We start from the raw sequence: 22,520 nt of genomic DNA, 5'->3' as shown, positions 1-22,520 counted from the left end.
TCTACTGCTGTACTTTCTGCTCTACCTGGGGCGGAGGAAACATCATCAGGTGGGGATGTGGAGGTTCAGGAGGAGGAACCACAGGAAGGGGGACTGGGTAGGGGTTGCAGGGAGTGCTTAAGTCCATCTGGCCAGGGGGTGCGTCAGTCAAGGTTGAGAGAGTGAGGTTGACTTTGGGGATGGTGGCTCTTCCTAGCTTAGTTAGGATTGTCTTGGAGACCGTGAGGTGGAGACGTGTGTCTCAAAGACATTATGGTGCATAGGGGCAGGATTTGATGCCTCTGGACGAGTTCTTTGCAGCAACACATGCAGAACCCCTACTGTGACCTCTGGGAGAGGCGACGTTATCGAATATCTGCATCCTCTGTCTCCAGACTTGATGACCCTGCTCCAGGTCATCACTGGAAAACCACCACCTGAAGAAGTCAGTCACCCACTCCTCTACGGCACACCAGGCCCAGTCAGGCTCCATGTTCCACCCCTTTTGTGAGAAGTGACTCTGTTGCTTCTCCACACATCTCCTGTGGAACCTCCTCCTTTTCCCCACAAAAAAAAGTTTTTCAGAAAATAACACAAATACAAAATAGTTAGTTGAAAAGTTAAAGAACAAACTTAAAATATATAGTAAATCATGTTTATAAAAGTGTGTTATATTACATTTTGTATGGTAGATTACTGTTTTTATAGTTCACGGCTGTGCGAATTGCCTTTTTTTGGAGCAAATTAATATGTACTATTTTTAAAATTGCATTAATCAATCATAGACATTTAATAAATACTACTATTTACTAATATTACATAGATACTGTAGTAGTACTAGTAGATTTTTTGGAAACTAAAGAAGAAGAAAAGTCCATCAACTTCAACCTGATAACTAATCATCCCTTCAAATCAGTCATGATTTAAAGTTAAGATGATGAAACTGATGGTTTACCAGTTGACCTCACACTCTCCTAATTTGTTGCAGGTTCTTTATCTTGGCGAAATAATATTATATAGGAATCTGACATCAGGTTAATCAATCAAGAAGGATTACATTGGATTTAGATATTATTTTCTCTCTCTCTCTCTCTAGTCTCTGCCTGTGCTGAGACGGAGTCCTTCCTGTCTGTGTAAAGTGCTGCTACTACTGTGCTGATGAGCTGCTGCTGTGTCTCAACTCTGTCTCCACTCAAGTCATGTCTCAAGTCTCAACTTAGTTATTATTTGAGTGTCTGTGCCTGGCTGGCTGCCTTCCACTAGTGCCTGCCTAACCTACCTATGCCTGCCTGGTAGATGCGCTGCATGTATGCTGCATCCTGGCTGCCTACCTATCCTCACCTAACCCTAACCTAATCAGAAGTGAGCACAAAATAAAATAATAAAAGGAGTATGTTCTTGGGCCCGCCCTCCACCTGTGCGTTATTGAGAGAGTAACTAGTTATTGGGGACATGCAAATATTAAACAAGCAAAGCACTGTGCCAAGTGCCAACCTAGAAGTTCCGTAATTGTTGACCGTCCTGTCTGCTTTGCCTCCCTTGTGCTGCAAAATGGGCATATGGTCAGGGAATCCGTTAAATGGACAAAGTACTCTTCCGTGCTACTTTGTGCACCATGGAACACTCTCCAAATGAGATCCCTGGTGTGTCAGGGAACGAACTGAATAGAGGAAGCTCACCTTCATTTAGCTAAAGTACCCACTTCCAGATGTTATTGGTGAGGACGAGGTAGGGAACTATATGGAGAATAACAGATTACAGCCCCTTGGCATGCTGCGAAAGCATTCTGCAAGGGTAAAATTGCAGCCTGCTGAGTGAGGAGCCTGAGGGGGTTGGTAGGGGTCTAGACCCACGCGCATACAGCCGAATGTGGGGGAGGAGTGGAAACTGGACGTGGCTCGCGGGTCAGCAGCAAGACCCTCTCCATGAAGGTGCCTAACATCTGAAACGCCAGTCCCTTGAACGGGAATGGAAGCACTGGTTCCGGTCTCTGGTGTAGAGCTAAGCCCAGGTCTTCTCTCAAGCCAGAGATGCTGGCTGGGAGTCCCTATTCCTGGACATTGAAGGTTTGTTTTCAAAGCCCGAATGGGAGGAACCCACTGGAAAATCACTAGTTGCCACACTAGTTGCCACTCCATTTTTTTCTCCACTGCATGGAGACTTCTGCTGCAATTCCATTTAGTTCTTCGGTTTCTTTGCTGGCTCGGTACTGAAATCCCATTGGTTTTTCAGGATCTTATGTGGAAATAGAGAGAACCAGATAAACAAAGAAATAAAAGAAACTGATTACAAGTTCACCTTAACTACTCCTTTTATAGTCATGGTACAGCATAACACCGTGCTATTACAGCTCAACCCCGTTATAACGCGATCCGTTACAATGCGAATCTGCTTATAACGCGATGCAAGTGTGGGTCCCAATTTTCGTAAGTAATGTGGATTTTTTCTTCTGAACGCGTGATATTCATATATACAGTATATGCAGATCTTCCTACCAGGATGTTTTCCTATGCCACCTTCCCCTGATTCCCTCTACCCTGCCCCCTCCCTTCCTCTGCCCTCCAGATCAGATCTAGCCTCTCCTGTGCCCTGCTGGTGTGACCAGGGCTTGTCATGTCCTAGATGACCGGGAGCTGGCTGCTGCTGATGCCGGGTCACTCCTGCAAGGGGTGCTGCTGCGCTGCCGAGCCTGGGTCAGCTGGGAGAGTTATCCTAGCTTTCCCCCTCCGGTGGCCGCGGAACCCGCGGGGTGCAATTCTCGCGCACATAAATGAGCAGTGGTTGACAAATCACCAAAAAATCTACTCGCCAAACAAAAAAATCTACTCGCCACCTAGTACCAAACGTGTGCTGCTTGGGCCAATAGGAGCTCGCCACGATGTTAAATCCACTCGCCCGGGGCGTGCAAATGTATAGGTTTGTCGAACACTGTAAATGAGTATTACGAAATTGATACTGTAGCATGTATAAGTTTATGGCTAGAATATTCTAACGCGTTCCGCTTATATCGTGATGTGATTCTTTGGACCCCAAGCCCAGCATTATAACGGGGGTGAGCTATACTAGCCTAGGCCATGTGAAAAACAAGTGTTTTTTTTTCACAGGGCCATAATTGAGGAGTGAGCACACAATAAAATAATAAAAGGGAGTATGTCCTTGGGCCCACGATCCCAACCGTTTGTTATTGAGAAAGATGGAACAGTAACTAGTTATTTACAAGGACATACAAATATTAAACCTGTCAAGCAGTGTGCCCACTTGTATGTTATGTAATTGATGGCCATCTGGCCTGCAGTGCCAGGTGCCAATTTCAACCTAGATGTTATGATGTGGCACTGCCTGGCATAGCACTGCAGTTTGCGTGCTGGCTTGTTTGGGCCCCCATTAGGTCAAACTCAGATAGATATAAATAATATGCCATATTTTCACGTTTTGGTAAGGTGATGATGATTGATGACGGTGGTAGGTGGACACTGAAAACACAACAAGCCACTGACAGCAGTCAGTGACAAATCAACTAAATTTAGTTAATCTCACAGTTGGCCTCTGACGGTTGTGTTATTTACTTGTTACTGGATTACTCATTCAGAGTCAGTCACTCAGTGCTACTAGATTATTGTCAGGGGCCATTGATTCAGACCACTGTAATAACACTTGAGTGCTATTCGCAGGTAATAATTATTGTGAGCAAAATTGAAGAAGAAAAAAAGGAGTATGGCTTTGTTTGGGCCCTCCCTCTCCCACTTGTGCACTAGTGAGATATGGAACAGTAACTAGTTTAGGACATATTGTACATATATTATTAAACACAAGCCAAGCACTGTATGCCAATGTGAACCTGGATGTTACAGTACGTAATTTGTAGCTGATCAGCCTGCAGCAGCTCCAGATGCCAATTTTCCAACCTAGATATTATGCTGTGGCACTGACCGGCATAGCAGTTTGGGCACTGGCTTGTGTGGGCCCCAATAACTAAGAAGATGGTCAAAATAAAATATAGATAATATGCCATATTTTCATGTTTCTTCACTGGATGGCGTTGTGGTTGGTGGAGTGGGCTGTGTGCACAATGGCCAGTGCCACTGGTACTCATTTTTCCAATTGACATCATCTCTGACATGGGCACTGATATTGTAGACTGGCAGACAGCTATTGTTGCATGGTCTTTTTAAATGTGGTGGCACTGGTAGTGTTGTAATCCTGGTAATTAGCCTTCTCCTGAGCCTCTTAAATGCTGAGTGCAGGGGCCATATATTTCTGAGGAATCGAATGTTGATTCATCTTCATAAAAGTGAGCCTTTCCGCACTGCCATCGGACAGTTTAGTCCAGTGGTCTCTTATCACTGCATCAGCTGTACTAAACACTCTCTAACACCATACTTGCAGGAGGACAACTTGGCCATTCCACTGCCGCCCTGGCAATTGCAGGACATGTTTCTGTTTTAGCAACCCAGTCTTAAAGAGGCAGGAATGAACTATCACCAATATATGCCTCCAACATATTCATGGCACTAGTTGCATTAGAGGTGTCTGGTGCTTCTCTACTAGTGTGAACTATGCCATAGTGATGGGCCACAACTTATGCCACCACCCCTACTACCACCAAAAGTCACTTGGCAAAGCCTGAGAGGAAGAAACTGGTGCAAGTGGTGATGAACCACTGTGTCATGGGAGAGACTCCTGGAGCGGGTAGATTCCTCGGTGGCCGGAACAACGGGAAGCAGGCAAGACTCGCTGGAGTCATAGGCAGACGGCAGATAGCATGGTCGGGGTCGGAGGCAGGTGGCGGACGGCGTGGTCGGGGTCAGAGGTTGGCGGCAGGTGGCATGGTCGGGGTCAGAGGCAGGCGGCAGATAGCGTAGTCGGGGTCACAGGCAGCAGGAAGGCAGGAACAGGGCCGGGACTCTGACTGCGACTAAGGAACAGGACTGGGACTAGCAAGCAGGAAACAGACAGGAACAAGCCAATAAATAGGCTTTAATATGGAATCCGGACAAAACATAGAACAGGTGGTCAGGTCAGAAGCAGGAGTCAGGATCACAAAACAAAGGCAAGTAGGTGCAGGAAACATGAAATTATAAAGCAGGCAGAGATGGACAGGAGCAGCTAAGAGGAGATCGACAGAGCAAAACCCAGAGTAGACAGAAATAGCAGCACACCCGGTGGACAGACAAAGGAACAGTGAGAAAGGGAGGTTTAGTAAACTGTCAGGGTTATTCCTGACACACGGTGTTGTCTGTTTCTGTGTGGAATGCACCACCACTGATGCCAACCTCGGCCAATCTCCTCTGTCTGACAGGATACAATCAATTAGCTTCTCCTTGTAATTTGCAACAGTCTCTTCACCATAGGGCAAAAAGTATTTAATTCTTTGGTCTTTTTAAGTCTTTGAAGCGAGGAACTAAAAGTGTAGCTTGAAGGTATTCATGTCTCCCATTTCATACCAGATGCCACCATTTCATGGTCATCCTCACCATTATGCTGCATATCACTTGTTTTTTCAAGGAGGAAAATCAGATTGATGATCTGGCTTATGCCATCATCGTCACAGCTCACAAGAGAGATGACTTCCTCAAAGTCCCAATCCTATCAGATACCACTATCTAGGCTGCAGAAAGGCCCTATCCAGTGGCCTGGCATGCTCCATTACATAATCATTGACCACCTTCTGCTGCTCATGGAGATGCGCAAGCATAAAATATAAGGTATTATTCCAGTGTGTAGGCACATCCATTTTTAGCTGGTGGCAAGTTGGTTTCTGCTGCTGCAGCCTTGGATCTGTTAAGGTGAGCGCACATTTTTCTGGACACTGACACAAATGACAAATGGGGGAATTGGGAAAGAATTTATTTTGTTCCAACTGTCTAGATGTTTTTGTAAAGACTTATATAGTTAGATCAAACTGTTACTGGGTACTTCCAGAGGATTAAATATTGTATACACAAAAAATAGAGCTGAAAGAAAAAAGCAATCCCTCTTACTTCAGTGCACACTGCAGTTTAATTCAAGTGATTATATATACAGTGCTATTCATGGTGTAATACCATTGGCATGACAGTATATAATTTGGGATTTTAACTTTTGATATACTTAAAACATACATTTTACTTAACCCATATTTAAAATAAATTCATCTGGCAGGAAGACCGTTTTAAATTGCCTAGATTGGTATAACAGGCTTTTGCACCACTGTGATTAATTAGGTGGTGCAAGCCTGTGATACCAATCTAGGCTATGCAAGGCTCTTGAATCGTGAACTACTTCTCTTTCTGCCAACTGAATTAATTTTAAATATGGGATAAAAAAAGGTATGTTGTTTTATGTATATCAAAAACTGACGAAATGCCCTGCACATTCCTATAATGAGCTGGGAAACAAGTGACTATTAAATTGAGTACGAGTGTAAAACAAGGGATGGGCATCATGTTGAAAAGCAAAAATAACGATTCCTGCGCTCCTACCAATCAGGCTAAAATAAAATAGTGATCTCATGAATAAGGGTTATTTTGTTAAGCCCTTTGGCCAACGCGTTATAAGCCTGCAAGCCAACGCTTTGGCCAAAGGGTTTAACTAAATAACCCGTATTCATGAGATTACTATTTTATTTTTGCCTAATTGCTAGGAGCACAGGAATCGTTCTTTTTGTTTTTATATATGTAGGGCCTATCTTTTTACCAGCAGCAAACTTCTATAGGGAGGAGCGCGGTAATATGTACAGTCTTCCACAAATAATGGGCATGTTGTAGTGCTGCAACCAAGTTGGAACGGCTGAAATGACAGAATCTGATAGATGGGTGGCTAACACATCAGAAGCGGTGTGTGCTTTTTCCCCCAAACTCGGCATGCACAAAGTAGTATGTCTTTGGAACGTCTTGCTGCAGAGGCTGACCGTCTTTTTCACCTCCTTTTACTGTTTAACAGTATTATTACTATGCTGAGTAAAACAAACCCAATGGGCAGTGACCACTACTACACATATCAATAGTGAGGTGTACTCTACTTCTCTCCGACTGTGAAAGAGACTCCCCGAACTGTACCGCAAGGTTGTTGTATCGGAGGTGGAGGCTCTTTCACAGTCGGAGAGAACAACCGATACAACAACCTTGCGGTACAGTTCGGGGAGTCTCTTGTTGGGGAAATATGATCTGCTAGGGATGGTCTAGCATGGCTTCGCATTTTGCATAATTTCTCTAAATGCCTGAGATGCTACACAGTGAGAAGGCAACAAGTCTTCAGAAAGTCTTTTTGCTAACCTTCCTCTTCTTGCAGCAGCACGTCTAATTTCCAAGCGTTTCTTAAAACTAGTATTAGACATGTTGTTAATAACTTGTTATTTATGCTAGGCTTGCTAGCCTAGGTCGGACAGACTCGGTTGATCTACTGCTACAGGCTGGCAGTGGCAGCACAGTTCTCCTCTCCACCCACTCCACTAGCTGCGATCAGATGTAGTATATATACTACTAGTAAATATATATATATATATATATTTATATTTATGTTGTAGGTAAAGCAAATACTTGAGAACGTAATGTAACCAGTTACTAATCTTAACGCAGACAGTGTAAAATGGTAATTACATGAATAACTGTTACACAATAGAACACCTTAATGTTATTCCATTTATTTTATTATAAATGCTGCTGCTAAATGCTAATGGTACAGTCCGTAGTAGTTGTACACTACTTTGATATTAATAACTGGTGGGGTAGTGGTCAATGGACTGCTGCTGTGCCTGGTAATGGACAGTTACTTAACAGTTGTAACAGTATTAAAATGTCAAACTATAGAACTAGCTACTAGTAAACTGCGGTATATCCACGGAAGAAAAATCTCCTAGTAAGAACTGTTACAATTAGTTAGTATATACCGTATAACTAGTGGGATGCTGGTCGGTGGACTGGACAGTGGTGTATAATAACAGTCCATTACTTAACAGTCATAAATTAATAGCAAACAATGGAACTATAATTGCTAGTAAACGGGAGTATAATATCAGTCAGAGAATCTCCCTTCTCAGACTGGGTCTCTGTGTATATATCTGTACACAGCTATCTAATGTGTATACACACACGCGCACTGTGAGATGCGAGAGAGAAATGTCAGGTGATGATGTTTGATGTCACTCGCTGCTGCTCTGTGTTCTTCCTACCCTGGATGTGCTGCTGCTATTGCTTTGGAACTGGCACACTGGCAGTGGCTGGCCTCTGTTGCCTCACTGGCACACTGGGTGCAAAAACTAAATGTGTACAAGTTTAACTCTCCTTGAAATGAAATGACACAGTATTGTTGCTTACAGTACAGTAGAGCCCAAGCCAATGAGGCTAGTCCCCAGCCCAGGGAGTGAACGCAGACAAGGGTCAGTCCAGTCACCTTAAATGCTACTACTAGTTTTATTAAGTAAGCTTGGCTTTGAAGCCAGTGGCGGATTTCCCATTAGGCCCGTTAGACCCGGGCCTAGGACGACAAAATTTGGGGGTGGCAAAAATGTCCGCCACCATATACTTTTGTCACGCTCTCGGCCTGATAGGAAGTAATTTAGCAGTTGCGGATGCCTCTTTACCAGCCGCCCTGCTGCTCCTTCTGAACCGCAACGTAAAATGACGCCGTGGACATCACGTTGTCTCGTTGCCATGGCAACGCACCATCGCCGCGTCAAATGACGTTGCGTGGCCATGGCAACGTGACGCCGTGCAACATCACGTTGGTGACGTCTGCGGAATCATTTGACCCTGTCGTTCAGAAGGAGGACAGGGTGGCAGGTAAGGAGGCGGCCACAACAGCTGTGCCAAAGGGCGGCGGATTTTGAAATGAAGCAAAAGTACAGTACAGCAGCCACCCAGTAAACAGCCCACACCAAGCCAAACCCAAGAACACAATGGCTTAGACCCAAGGCTGCACCTGTAGTTACAACGCTCCCAAAACAAAATGTAAAAATCCATTTGCGATTTTGGAAGGTAATAAAAAAAAATAAAAAAACGAGTTTGGATCTTAAACATCCGAATCAGTTTTCGGTTTTGCGGTGATAGAAAAAAAAACAGAATGCGCCTTTTTGAGACTGATCCACGAAAATCTGAGGCTAAAAGGAACGGATTCAAATTTCACTCAAAATTTCGCCCACCTCCACGCGTGGTGTCCCAAAGACTATCTGCAATAATGATAGTGCCCCCTATAATCTTTTAACAAGTAGAAAAGGAGTAAATGCCCATAGCTAAGTTGATATAGCCCTACAGTGATAAAATATTGCGGTGAACCAGCCTGTTTAAGATGTGGGGACACTATTGTTCCCCTCACCTTCAAGGTCTCGCTATCATGATGTCACACATAGGAGGGTGGATCTAGCATTTTCCTCCTATATGCAACAGCTGACGAGCAGTCTTATCTAAAGAGAAATTCGGTAAAGAGTGTAAAGACCTGCCAAAGCATTTGGCATCTGCAGTAATACAAATACACATTCAAGGAATAATGTGAAATGTATAATAACATTGAGATATCTCTACTGTCATATCTGTATTCAGGAGACGGCAATCTCTGATTAGAGATTAAAGTCTGGGTATCGCTTTCCCGTAGCACGTTATGGAGATCTGAAGAAGCAGATAATTCATGTAAATATCTATTCATAAAATAAAAAGTAGCATAAAATACATTAAGATTAAAAACTCTTGTTACAAAGTCCTGCAGAGCTTACTTGCATATTCAAAGGTCTGGTATAATTCAATAACATATCTGAGCAAGCATAAAAGCTTGATTATTAAATGACACTGAATGATTCAACTTCTAGGAAAGGAAAATATTGTAAGCTCTCATTTGAAACCTGAAGATACTTGCAATTTAATTGAATAATCTTTTTTTCATACTGTAATAATTTGTAATCTGTCAATAACTCTGGCTTGTTAAACACCCTACATTGGGTGTGTGTGTATATTTTTTCCCATATGGAGGTTCTATTTTAAGGCCAGTGTAGACCAGTTTCCATTACAATAACCCCTCGTAGTCAATTTGTAATGCTCGTTTCATAATACTTTTAATAATATGTTTGTATGGTTTGGACCAAAACACTGGCATCAAAATGCACATGATCAAATATTGCAGACTGCACACTACATTCCGCTTCCGTTTGGAGCCAGTAGGTCATATAATAGAGAAAAGAATACTGGAACAATTCCATAGTTCCATTCCAGGAAGGGCCATATTTACTAAGCAGTGGTAAGCCAAAAGACAACTTCGAACCGATTTACTTATATGGACCATAAGGTATTTTGCATGCTGTAGGTGGCGTGTTGCTCATCACTGCGGCCAAAATATGGCCTAATGTGTATAAAAATCCTTTGGAAAGTAATTGCATTTCTACTTATGCAACATAATATGCCTTAAACTTTCATTGGAATGCTGCCAATTCATTTCTTTAAGCACTGACGTTATCCCTTAAGGTGCTCAAAAAAAAGCATAATGACTCCAAGGGTCATTATGACTTTCAGGGAACGTCATGCTCATGTTCTCTAGGGGGACATTGCATTCACTGATCACCTGAAGCTGTTGATGTGATCAGAACGGAAGTGGAGCTTCTGTTCGTGTTATGAGGAAGACGACCGCAACCATGTGATCTCTACCCAAGCAATCACGTGGTTGCGAGTCGTGAAGTGGTGGCAATCAGGTGCTGACTGGCTTCCTGCACTTAGAGTTAATGTGTTGCACTGTTCATAGAACTAATATAGGCGCAATTAATTCCTATTGGCGTCACGTGTGCAGGCGAGGAAAAGGGACAAACACTGGAGCTTGACACCCATACACAAGGGGGTTAGAAGCTAGAGGGAAACATGGATGAAAGGCATTGAGAAAAAAGGATGTGGATGAAGGAAAAAGATAAGTGGGGAGAGGAAGAGATTTGGGGCCTAATTAAACATTTACCAAAGCAGCTGATTGTTAAAAAATCCCATTCAATTGAAGTCATTGTAAATTTTTGACAGATTGCTGTGCAATCCGCTGATTTGTAACCTATTAAACCAGTAATGGAGGAGACATGGTGGTTTATAGAACAGATACCCAGGTGATTCGAACGGCACTTAAACACAATTCAATGTAAGTGAAACAATAATGTGCTCACTAATTAATGTGATATTCACATAAACATAAGTTCTCAAAATAGTGAGTAAATATAAAAAAACAAAACCGTGTAAGGCAGTGGATACATCTCATCCTCTGATGGGAGTGGTTAGGGTTCCCTAAAGAATGCAGTGTTGTCCAGGATTCAAAGGGAGCGTAGTATCCGAATTACCCCAAAGATAAGAGAAAGGGCAAATATAGTGTACCACTGTTTGATAAGTCTTGAAATAAAAGGAATCTTGGCTCCTATAGAATGCCTTCTTACAGTGTAGTCAGATAATATGAGCAGTAGGAGATAAATTCAGATGACTGGATAAGAATGGTATATTGCCAGTAGGTGATGTGGTCTAATATTGATGCAGTAAGGGATGACTGGATCAGGATACAATGTTGCTGGTAACTCAAGGAGACATGAAAGAGGAGAAAGACCAATTGTGCAGACCAATAAAAAATGTATCTTAAAATAAGCAGAAAGATATATATGTACTCACATTGTGTACATATAAAATGGACACATATAAAAGTTGTTTGGCGCCCGAGGATGTCTCACGCCGTGGAGGTAACGGTACAGGCCGCTTCCCGGTCATTCGGTTTTCTCTCCACGTGTGTTTGCTGTTCCGCGTCTCGCGTCACTTCCGGTTAGGATTGCATCACATCCGGTCTTTTCGGAGCACAGAGAGGACAGTCTTGGATCGGCAAGTCCTCCTGGGCACAGCACTTGGCAATGGCTCTACGTGTTTCGCTGAGCTTGCCAGCTTCGTCAGGAGCAGTATAACGGGCTGTAGCCTTAATGGGCTGTATATTTATATAGTGTGTGCAATACAATATAATTAATTAAGTCACAGGTTCTCTCAATGAGTACAAAACTTTGTGACCAAAAATCCTGATTCTAGATGTCTTAAAACGGTCTGGCGAATAACAATATAACTTTAATAAAACATATAGATATAAAATATAAATTGTAAAATATGAGCGCAAACATGATGATAATACATATAAGATCTTATAAATTCTCCGATGCCCATGAAATAGAGAGGAGAGAAGGTGTCGGGGAGGGGGGGGGGGGGAGAACATGGATCAATAAAAATAATTATATATATTAATAAAGACCATGTATATTAAAGTGCATCCCAGTGAGAGTACAAACAGAACCCTGATGTTAAAATAGTTTTATTGTTTTAGATCAGAAAGGGAGCTAATTCAAAATCTATGTTGAGGCTGTGCGGTGTCAGAGTATTTAAACGATGTATCCAAAACATCTCATGCTGTCCTAGATCTCTATCCCTGTCTCTACCTCTCCAATGTTGAAGTACCTGTTCAATGCCCACGAACTTCAGACCTCTAGGATTGAAGAGATGAAACAGGGCAAAATGTTTAGAGACACTGTGTCACAACGCTGCGTCTGATATTACTCAGATGTTCAATAATTCTTGTTTTTATGGCTCTTTATGTTTTTCCTCCATATTGTAGTCCGCACGGGCACTCTAATAAATACATAATATACTCGATTTACAGTTCATGTACTTATTAATCTTAAAAGTTTCATTTCTGTTATTGTATTTAAAAGTTCTTTTTTCCTCATGCTTATATTCACATGCTTTGCAAGAAAAGCATCTATAATGTAATAGTTTACAGAACAGCACAGTAGTAGAAACGATGTACAATACAGGGAACACACAGAAGACAGAGAATATAATCCCAAGAATGGTAGAAAAGGGAGGCACTCATCGTAACGGTTTGTTCCCCTCCCTCCTCCCCCCCGTGTAGTCTGGCTCCTCGTGATACTGCGGTAAAGTTTAGCTTTTTAATCCATGCAAATAGGACAGCCCTTCTCTGTAGCTGCACTGTATCCTTATTGGCTTTTGCTGTCTTTCATTCCACAGGATCATTTAACAAGGGCATAGCAGAGGGAGAAGTGAATTCTTCATTCGGGCCACTGGAGGCGCTACGCCTCTCCATCCAGACAGATTCTCCTGTCTGGGTCATCTTGAGTGAGGTAAGGGACAGGCACAACAGGTTTAATATTATTTGTTAGCACTGTTTATAGATGCCACCCGTAGGTATTTATATGCGAAATGAGCACTCATACTCTGTCTACATTAGAAATTTAATTACCCAGAATCCCAGGCTGCAGTGGAAGTACTGTATGCTGTGGGAGTATCGGGCAAGGCATTATCTTGAGACCTGAATGTGTTCTGTATCATTTAATGTAGAGAGAGAAATTAATTAATTGAATGAAATAAACAATTGGCTAAAATGTAATTTATTTTGTTGAAGAGTATCAGATTTTCTACAATAACAAATCCAAGGCTCCTGGTGTTTTGACGCAGACACACACAAATTACAATATTTATTGTATTTTAGATGCATAATGTTTGTTTCCGGTGCGAGTTATTTAATGAGGCAAACTAATGCTCTAGGGAAATCTCTGGTAAAAGAAACATAGTAAGCGAAAAACAGAATAACTTTGACCCATATTCATTAGTCGGTTCTATTCCATAACGACAACTTTCAGCTGATTACTTGAAATGGCCAGAAGATTTCTTATGATATAGCACTATTAAAAAAAACAAATATGGCCCTAGTATGTCCACACCAACAATCTTCCTAGCTATGTTTTAGGAGACTGGAATAGGGCTGGGGGACTACGGGACATATACAGTATGTTATTTTGAGTGTTTGCTTTTGGTGTTATTCCAAACACCTGTAGTAATACGGACCGAATGGTGTTAACCCTTTATCCTCTTCTTCAAACAGATATTTATTAAAAAAGCAGACTGAGATCTTTTGGACCAAGTTTTCATCAGGGAGGTTTTCAAGGCTTCTCTTGCTCCCCCTTTCTTCTCCCTCCGGTGATTTCTGCTGTCACAGGAGAGCAGTAGAAGACTGTGTGCATTATGGAGCAATATTCCACAATCGGAGTCAAGACCCGTAGGACATTATCCCACCACGCCAGGTGCAGAACAGAAGCAGAGACATTCGCCACATAACCCAAAGTGCAACAGTTGGAGGCAGGTGGGAAGCGGCTCCCCGTTCTGAGACTCCCAGAATGCACTGCTGCCCAAGCAAACGCAGACAGCTTTTCTTACGTTCTTACAACCTCCTCCTGTGTGCACCGACAAAAACTCTGGGGGAAACTTTTCTCAGTGATCTGATTGGAGCTTCTTTGTGGCCCTCTTTAACCCACTACCCACGCAAGGATGTTCTAAGTCACTGGTCGCCTGCCGTGGAAAGCACAACACAAGTGAGCACTGGGTGCCAAAGCATCGCTGTCCTGCACTAACTGGCTGTACAGGACGGAACTCTTTGTGTTTGCTGATGGGAGGCTAAAAAAACAAAAAGTTGAAATCTTCATGCCTTTTTTTGCTTTTGCTTTAACGCTTACAATGCTGTTGGCCTGCAGTGCATTTCAGGTCCCTCCAGCACTGAAGTAGTTAAAGTGCCTTTTCCCCCCCCAGTACTGCTGTGATCAGTAGTTTGATATCACTGCATTCAACTTTTTAAAGGTTTCTTAACCTCAAAGAATGATAGTGCTGTCCTTTTAATTGTACAATGCAGAGGCCAAAGTTGCTGTGCCCTTCAACAGTGCAGAGGCTAAATATAGAAGCAGAGAACCCCTTTGGAGCTATGGGTACCCTGCTGCACCTGTGAGGGGGGTGGGTAAGCTTCCCTGTTCTGAGATGTAGGGCGGGAGGGGCACAGCAGTGCATTAATTTGCAATGTTACAGGCCCCTCTGGTATTTCATGGATTAACCCCTATTCTGCCAGTGGTGCCTGCAACACAGGTGCATTAATCCTCTCGATTAACCAGCCTGGACACGCAAAACATTATTTACCTCCTTATATGGCGATGCATTTGGACTCTTTAGTACCACAAATTCAACTCCTACTCTTGAATATGTTTCTGTATATTTTGATCCATTTATTTTGGAAATACTATTTAAAAGAGCTGGTCATAATCCCCCATCCACCCACACACACACACTTATTCCTTTACACACTGGGATATGTTATAAAACATGACGTGTTGTCACTTGTATTTTTTATTGATTTCTCTAATACATCTATAAAAAAAATTGTGCACTGTAATTATCTGGATTTAGAATTGACACTGTAGCATTTTTTTGTATATATTTTTTTTCAAAACAATAGAAGTAAACGTGAAATGTTGAAGAAAATGGAAACCGAGGGCATGATAATTATTTGTGTGTGTGTGTATTTTTTCTCATTATTTTACATAAACCCTTTTGCTTCCTGAGAAGCCGGAAAGCCAAAGTATTTAAAAATCCCCAGACAGCGAAGGTCTGAAAACAATAATATTACACACAGAGTTAACGAGTGTTAAAGAATTGGTTTACAACTTAGTCTGGGCCTCTTCAGAAACATTTGTTTTGCTTTTGCCCCCCCATTCGGTATTGGGGGCGGTATTTCTTGATTTATTAATTTTTTTAAAGTAAAATGTCCCAGATTTAGGGGTTGGGTCCCCCAAAAATCCTATTTAAAGACATAAGGATACCACAGAGTGGGATGGTCCATTCACAGGCGAGGGGGGAGTGGATACAGGTCTGGCAATTTGCCGATTTGTGTTTCGGCCAATCAGAAGAGGCCTACGATGGCGATTTCCAGACAAGATGGTCCGAGCTGGAGTTCTATGAGGGCGGATTAGATGGCGGTGATATGGTCCGTGTACAATCCCTTTGGACCCCCCCACCCCCTCCCAGTCTAGGAAAATGGATGTCCAGCAGGGGGCCATGGCTCTTGGGGGTGAAAGGGGTCTCTGACCTGGCAGCTTATGTCCAGTAAGGTGGTTCTGCAGCCCCACATGTGTAAACGTACTATATACACGTTATTACAATATCTTGGAAATATGCATACACAATATATATGCAAAAACCCAGTGCCTAACAATAACCTCAGGGTTTACCCACACTAACCCAAACGAGAACGGACAGAAGGACGGGGTTAACAGGCAGCAAGACTGCTAAAAATAAAGGTTGTCACACCTCATCCCCCTCACCCCCCAACAAAGATAGTATCAAGTAGTGACATAAGTACTGTATAACAAAAGTGATGATAAAAATGCTTTATTTTTATCATCACTTTTGCAATACTTATGTCACTACTTGACAGATTACACATTGTATAAATAGTTTTTGTATTTTAAACATCAGTTTTATTCAAAACGATCTCTTTTTAAAGCCAATAACTTTATTGTACTTGGTGCTCTCCGCTTATCTTTCAATTGTTCTTCCCTGTTCTATTTAAGTTTGTTGCCATTATGTAACACATTTTTTGGTCATCATTTTTTTTGTCATTATGTATATTATGGAAGTTATTTAATAATTTATTTATTTTGTCTAGTATTTTGTAATTATCATCCTTGTGATTCATAATGTATTATATAATTTTTCATTAATAGTGTATTGATTTAAGTATTCGCTATAAAAAGTTATATCTCCTATTTAGTTATATTCATTAGTTATACTGTATATCATGCCTTGTAATTGTTCTATGTCTCTCCCTGTCTAGAAGCCATTTCTCACGTTGTTATATGTATTTTTTAAGTTGTATTATACATTTTCAATTGTGCTAGTTCTTTGTTATATGATTATATGCCAATTCATTCACAGTCACTAATATCAACCCATAAAGGGTTGAAATAGAATTCTCAATTAATCAATCAAACAATTAGGTTTGGACTATATAAAGGGCAGATGATCAACCCATTCTTTACCCCTGATGAAGTTGACGATATTCTAGCAACAAAAAGAGTAGGGCTATTGGCATTGGACTGTCTTTCAGAACCTGTTTCACTGTGACTATGTAGGAGAGCTGTGGAACCAGGACCGAGCTGACCGCTGTGCCAGGGGACCATTGTGTGGACGCACATTCTCGGAGGTACCCAGATTTGGAAGCAGAATTAAATCACACGCCTCCAGCCACGAGATTCAAGCTACAAACCGGCAGTGGATTCAACAGGATATTCTTGCTCCGTTCCAAAGCGCATGATCTACCTATTTTCTGTGAGTTGCCTGATTTTAGCTTGTGTATATTAAAACCATTATCTATTTACGCTATGGAGTCCGCACTGTCCCGTTTTGTTTTCTAGAATTATCGAGGAAGGTGGTTGCTCCTGTGGGATAGCTGATCGTTGGCCGAGGGTCAAATTAAATCTGTGCTATTTGTCCATGTTTTTATATGAATAAATCCTTTTGATTATCATATCCCATTTTTTCCTTTTGCGAGACGCAGTGCGCCAGTATTTTTTCCTACACGGGACTTCCTGTATGGGATGTTTGTTTGCTGCATTGAATCCACCTGGGAGCACGCCAGATAGGAGACTATTCAGTGGCTTGTGAGTGTTTATTGCAGTCCGGCAATGTCGTGCTTATCGTCAGGCTGGTTGGCGGTGGTACCCTAAGAGTACTGTCTGACCGGCCATACATGGAGACGCTGATTCGCGGAGCCCGAGAGACTACACACATCCGAGGTCGAATCCAGCATAGCGGTTTGTGAGTGCTTTGCAGCTCGACATCATTGTGCCAGCGGTTATGCCAGTCGACTACTGCACCTCGAGGACGCGTGGCTATATATGCGTGATCGTTTACCATTCATCAAGCTGTAAGTAAATAATTTGATTTTCACTGAGAGCTAATATTTCATTGCCAGAGACGTGAAATTATTTCTCCTATCAACAAGAGACTTATGAGGATTACTCTATTGAGCACCGGAGTTTTGAGCAGCCATGCTGTGCGGTTTTGCTAATAAAAGGACATACACCGGTTTTTAATTACAGGCTTCAAATAAGCAGAGTTAATACATATTGAAGCAATGAAAAGAGAATACAGCAGTCATACTGAAGTGCAGATTTACAATATAAAGCCCGCCTTCTGAATAGCAAAATATTTTGCTTCCCTGTTTTTAGCTTTGATCAAGATATTAAGTGTAACGGGTATTCCCTGTGAATACAGACGCTACTACTGCTGTGTATACCTGTATGGCTCTCAGGAGCCTAAGCCTCCGCTCAGGGAGCCTTGGGTACATACATATAACAATCTCGTGGTGCAACGCCTCCACCTGGGAGGAATCCCAACGGAGTGGGAGGAGGCCCTCACAGGAAACAATTACGGTAATCACACGGTTGTAAAACAGAACAGGCTTTACTGCATGTATGCGCATAACTTATACCAATCACATTCAAGGTTAGCACTGCATTAGGATATAGCGTAATCCCCACACACACCACCGTGTACCCCACACCGTGTCCACAGTATAACCCCCCTTGTCCCGTGGTCAGCGCTGCCACTATGTGCAAGTACTCGTGTGTGCCCGGGCGTAACGTTACCTGCCCAGTGCGACGGCACCTGGGCGTGCAAAGGATCAGACGTGCTTTCTGGCGATGTGCGGTTCCTCTGGGGAGATGATCGGTCAGGGCGGTCCACCCTTGTTACAGTTCCGCTCTCTCTGCGGAGCAGGCTTGATCCCAAGCCTCTGGATGGGAAGCGCAGAGTCCGCTGTGTTCCTAACTGGCTCTTGATAGTAAGGGGCAGGGTCCCTAACCTGGGGCCTATCCCTGAAGCAACACAAGCTACTGATGGCTCAGAGCTAACTGGGGCCTAGGGGGCTGCTGGCCTAGTGCAGGGAGTCACTGACTCCTGCACCCTCCCCTCCTTTCCCTAGCCTCTCCTGGCGCCGACTGACTTGCTGCAAAACCCAGCGAAATGTATCTAATCTCCTCTGCAGGGAGATGCTACAGCCCTATTGGCTCCCTGGCGTCACGTGGGGTCCCCTAAGGCTCATGGGATCTGTAGTCCCTGCTTAGAGCCCTCCTCTGATTGGCCTGCGTTCACGCGCTATCACTGCGTATGCGCAAGCACTCTGGTGGCCGCCGCCTCTACCTCCCGCACTGAGCATGCGCAAAGGACAATATAACGGCGCCCTGCAATGTCGGGCCGCCGCGGAGTCCCCGGCGCACCGGAGCGCTCCCTGCTTGGCCCCCACCCTCCAGAAACTCTGGCTGGTCTGCTGCTTGGCGCCAGCAGCACTCGCCATCGCTCTCGGCGCAGAGGTAATGAGGGGGGGTTGCCGAGCAGAGGAGGACCCAGCTACATCCTCCCCTTGGTAAAAACCCCAACGACCTCGCATGGGACACACAACTTGGATAACTATATACAACAGTTATATAATAAAAATGGCACAACATCGTTATATACTAAAAATGCACCAATCAAATGCGATCTTACACTTATCAGCTCTATATCAGCTTGTACATTTCATTGAACATCACAATGACGGACTGCACTTTGCTGCGAGCCCACTGCTGAGCCTCATAATGGGGTGCCCCAATTTGATCATGTTACCCGGTTTGGAGGGTACCTTACTCTTTTTGGCTCCTAAAGAGCTGTTCTTCAGCAACTCCCTCTGGGGAGTAATAAGTACAGTCCTGAGGCTCAGCCTCTTCCCTTGAGGGGAGAAATGTCTCTGAACAGTCTCTGTTTGGCACAAAGCACAGGCTCTGTGGATCCAAAGGCTGGCCTGTTGGTGCCACCTTAGTAGGCGTTGGCCTACGGGGCCCTTTACCCGTAGCTCCTCCAGGAGATGCCCCTTCAGTGAAATAGCCCCTTTGAGAGGGTCCTTCCATAGGATCTTCAGGAGTTTCAGAGTTGGGGTAATTAGTTACAGTCTCTTGACCAATCTCTGAGAGATCGGACTCACTGTTGAGCGGTGTGGCCAGTATTTTTGCTTCTTCGTCTCCTACTTGTGGGATGGGGAGAAGGTGATTACGATGCCAAACCTTTACCCAGCCTTCAGTGTCTTTGATGCGATAGACCGGGAGGCCAGGCATCTGTGATTCTACCTCATATACGCCATCTCTCCATCGGGCCGCCAATTTATGTTTTCCGGGGACTCCCAGATTACGAAGCAACACAGCAAACCCCAGGACGTAGCTCCCGATACTTGACTTTATGGTCATATCGTCTTTTGTTGCCAGCATTCAGTTTAGCTGTAGACTTCTCAGCCTGTTGGTAAGCTTGTTGCAAACTGTCCTTGAGTCTTTGCACATATTTGAAGTGGGTAGCATTGTGTATCCCATCCGTTGATACTCGAAGACGCACATCTACTGCCAGTCTTGCCTCTCGCCCAAACATGAGGAAGTATGGGGAGATTCCAGTGGACTCATGGCGGGTACAGTTGTACGCGTGTACCAAAGCTTCCATGTGTCGACTCCATTCCGTTTTCTGCGCACCCTTCAGGGTTCCGAGCATGTCCAACAAGGTCCTATTAAATCGTTCTGGCAAAGCGTCTCCTTCGGGATGGTACGGAGTTGTCCGCGATTTGGCAATATTCAGCATTTTGAGTAATTCTCGGATCAGAGTGCTCTCAAAATCTCGACCTTGGTCTGAGTGAAGTCGGTTTGGAAGACCATAGTGAACGAAGTACTTGTCCCATAGTATTTTTGCTACTGTGATGGCCTTCTAGTCTTTCGTGGAGAAGGCCTGAGCATACCGGGTGTAGTGGTCCATGATGACCAGCACGTTACAGATTCCTCGGGTATCGGGCTCAATACACAAAAAGTCCACACACTAGGTCCATCGGGCCAGAACTCTTGAGATGGGCCATGGGTGCTGCTCTTGTAGGCAAAGTCTTGCGTTGTATACACCGGGAACAACGGAGGCAGTGTTGTTCCACCGCTTCCCGCATCTTGGGCCAGAAAAGCGGTCTCGGACTAACCCAAAAGTCTTCTCTACACCGAAATGCCCATGTTCATCATGTAGAGACTTCAACACCATATATCTCAAGTTTTGGGGTAGAACCAGTTGTCGCCTATCAGGGTGGTTGTGATATTGGACTACCCTATAGAGCAAGCAATTGTCTATCGCGAACTTGTCCACCTCACGCATTAGCAACGCGATCAGGTCTCTGGGAGCACTTTTCAGTAGAGCTGGATTCTTTCTTTGAACAGCTTGCCGAATGATGCTGATTACCGGATCTCTCATTTGGCAGTCCACTAGGTCTTTCCATCTTATGACCTTGTCGTGAGTTATGTTCATTCCCTTTGGATCGCAGTAGGCGGCTGGGATAGCCTGCGACTGGCATCCTAAAGAATCTGCAACTCGTAGTTCGGAGAAGGCCACCTGATCATTGATGACCGCCGCTATACTACACATTGCTCGCATCCCTGGCCCCGGGATCTCTTCCCATTCATCGTCATCGGGAGTAGCACTTAGGCCTGGTTGTCGGGATAGAGCGTCAGCTCCAATGTTCAAAGGCCCCGGCTTATACTTCAGGGAGAATCTGTAGTTACATAGAGTTGCCAACCATCGGTGCCCTGCTGCATCCAATTTGGCCGAGGTATTGATGTATGTGAGGGGATTGTTATCCGTCCTTACCTCAAACGTAACACCATAAAGGTAATCATGGAGTTTTTCTGTAATCGCCCATTTGAGACCCAGGAACTCTAACTTGTGTACAGGATATTTTTGTTCACTGGGTGTCAGACTGCGGCTGATGTAGGCTACCTACAGGCCAAAGACCCTCAGGATGCTTCTGATGTAGGACAGCGCCCAGTCCATTGAGACTGGCATCCACATGCAGAACGTATGGTTGTTCTGGATCAGCATACGCCAGCACTGGTGCCTCATTAGGCTTTTCTTCAAGTTCAGGAAGGCTTGTTCACACTCGGACGTCCACTTATCGCCAAACGGTTGACGGGCCGACGTGGCCTTCCTTCCGGTATCTTCGGGGTATATCTTCAAAAGATTGTTCAGGGGTTTAGCTCGACTAGCGTACCCTTCCACGAAGTGATGGTAATACCCACAGAAACCCAGGAATGATCGCAGTTCCGTGACATTCTCGGAACGAGGCCAGTTCACTACCGCTTCTACTTTGGCCGGATCGGTAGCAATTCCTTGAGCAGACACTGTGTCCCACGTAAGTCACCGAGGTGTGACAGAACCGACACTTGTCGAGGGACAACTTCAATCCTTTCCCAAGACGGTCTATCACCTTATAGAGCCTCTCCTCGGGCTCCTCCAGGGTCTTTCCGAAGACAATGATGTCGTCCAGGTAGACTAGACATTACCGAGGGTTTATGTCTCCGATAGTCTTCTCCATCAGTCGCTGGAAGGTAGCATGGGCCCCACATATACCTTGGGGCATATGTGTAAATTGGTAGAAACCCAGGGGGCAGAAGAAGGCTGTCTTTTCCTGGTCCTCTGCATTCATAGGTACCTGGTAGTACCCAAATCGTAAGTCGAGCATGCTGAACCATTGGCTCCCGGTTAGAGATTTTAGAATCTCTTCAATGTGGGGAAGGTTGTATTGGTCGGGCACTGTATGATTATTCAGGGTTCGATAATCGACACACAGTCTTACAGATCCGTTCTTCTTCCTTACCACCACTATGGGTGATGCGCAAGGACTCCGGGACTCCGTCAGTA

General features: G+C 44.0%; 1 protein-coding gene across 2 annotated transcripts in view; it reads left to right on the top strand.

Moving 5' to 3' along the window:
• Positions 1 to 15,278, top strand: part of MGAT4B (alpha-1,3-mannosyl-glycoprotein 4-beta-N-acetylglucosaminyltransferase B) — a 195,131-nt gene extending 179,853 nt beyond the window's left edge. The window contains exons 14-15 of one of the 2 annotated variants that reach the window (XM_075602044.1): positions 12,963 to 13,075; positions 13,837 to 15,278. In XM_075602044.1, the coding sequence (XP_075458159.1) occupies positions 12,963 to 13,075; positions 13,837 to 13,860 (137 nt within the window). In that variant the 3' untranslated portion in view covers positions 13,861 to 15,278. Of the gene's footprint in view, positions 1 to 1,075; positions 1,382 to 12,962; positions 13,076 to 13,836 lie in introns of those variants that run through there. The other variant, XM_075602045.1, reaches the window with a different exon arrangement.
• The last annotated feature ends 7,242 nt before the right edge of the window (positions 15,279 to 22,520 follow it).

The sequence above is a fragment of the Ascaphus truei genome, chromosome 5 (assembly GCF_040206685.1).
Source record: "Ascaphus truei isolate aAscTru1 chromosome 5, aAscTru1.hap1, whole genome shotgun sequence".
Taxonomy (NCBI): domain Eukaryota; kingdom Metazoa; phylum Chordata; class Amphibia; order Anura; family Ascaphidae; genus Ascaphus; species Ascaphus truei.
Note: the sequence above shows the minus strand (reverse complement) of the source record. Positions and strands in the feature narration are given on the sequence as shown.